This window comes from Antrostomus carolinensis, unplaced genomic scaffold, assembly GCF_000700745.2.
Source record: "Antrostomus carolinensis isolate BGI_N321 unplaced genomic scaffold, ASM70074v2 scaffold24766, whole genome shotgun sequence".
Classification (NCBI taxonomy): Eukaryota; Metazoa; Chordata; class Aves; order Caprimulgiformes; family Caprimulgidae; genus Antrostomus; species Antrostomus carolinensis.
In genome coordinates this window covers 12,986-13,553 of record NW_010324291.1, presented here as the reverse complement: position 1 = coordinate 13,553, position 568 = coordinate 12,986, and the positions used below count along the sequence as shown (strand labels likewise).

At 63.9% G+C, this 568-nt stretch overlaps 1 protein-coding gene across 1 annotated transcript in view; it reads right to left on the bottom strand.

Annotated features, from left to right (window-relative positions):
• LOC104527236 (brevican core protein-like) overlaps positions 1-568 on the bottom strand; it is a gene marked incomplete at its 3' end in the record, with an annotated part of 12,682 nt that overhangs the window by 1,064 nt on the left and 11,050 nt on the right. Inside the window, 1 exon segment of the mRNA XM_029085681.1 lies at positions 312-561. Coding sequence (XP_028941514.1) covers positions 312-561 — 250 coding nt within the window.

Below are 568 nucleotides of genomic sequence, written 5' to 3'. Positions count from 1 at the left end.
CACGCTCAGCCCCTCACCGCTGCGTCTGGCCTCCTCTTCCTCCAGATGCCAGCACCCTTCTCCTGCTAAACACAGTCCAGCACCAGCCCTGCTTGCTGGACCTGGCCGAGGGAGGGACAGACAGATGTCCCTGTGCACAGCCCTACACCAAGTGTCCCAGCCAGGGGTGCTCTCTCCGTGGGAGGGACAGGGACGGCTGGGGTGACCCTGGCACCCATGGGTGCCTCCGACCTCTCCTTGTGATCCGGGTGCCTCCATCCCTGCGGTTCCTCTCTGCACCCCAACCTCTGGGCTACTCGACCTCCCTGTACGGGATGGCTGGCACCCAGTCACCATCCACCACCCAACCGTCCCTGTCACCCCATCCTCCTCCATGGGGGACGAGCTCCCCGATTTTCCACCACATCTAAACAGGACGCCTGCCTCGGGGACAGCCAGGGCGGTGGGGAAAGGGGTGACAGAGGTGGGGTGACCTGAGGACACGGAGGTATCTAGTGGGGGGTGTTCCCCTGTCCCTTGTGCGTCTTCAGGGGACAGGCTTGGCTTTTCCAGCTCGGGGTCCTTAAAG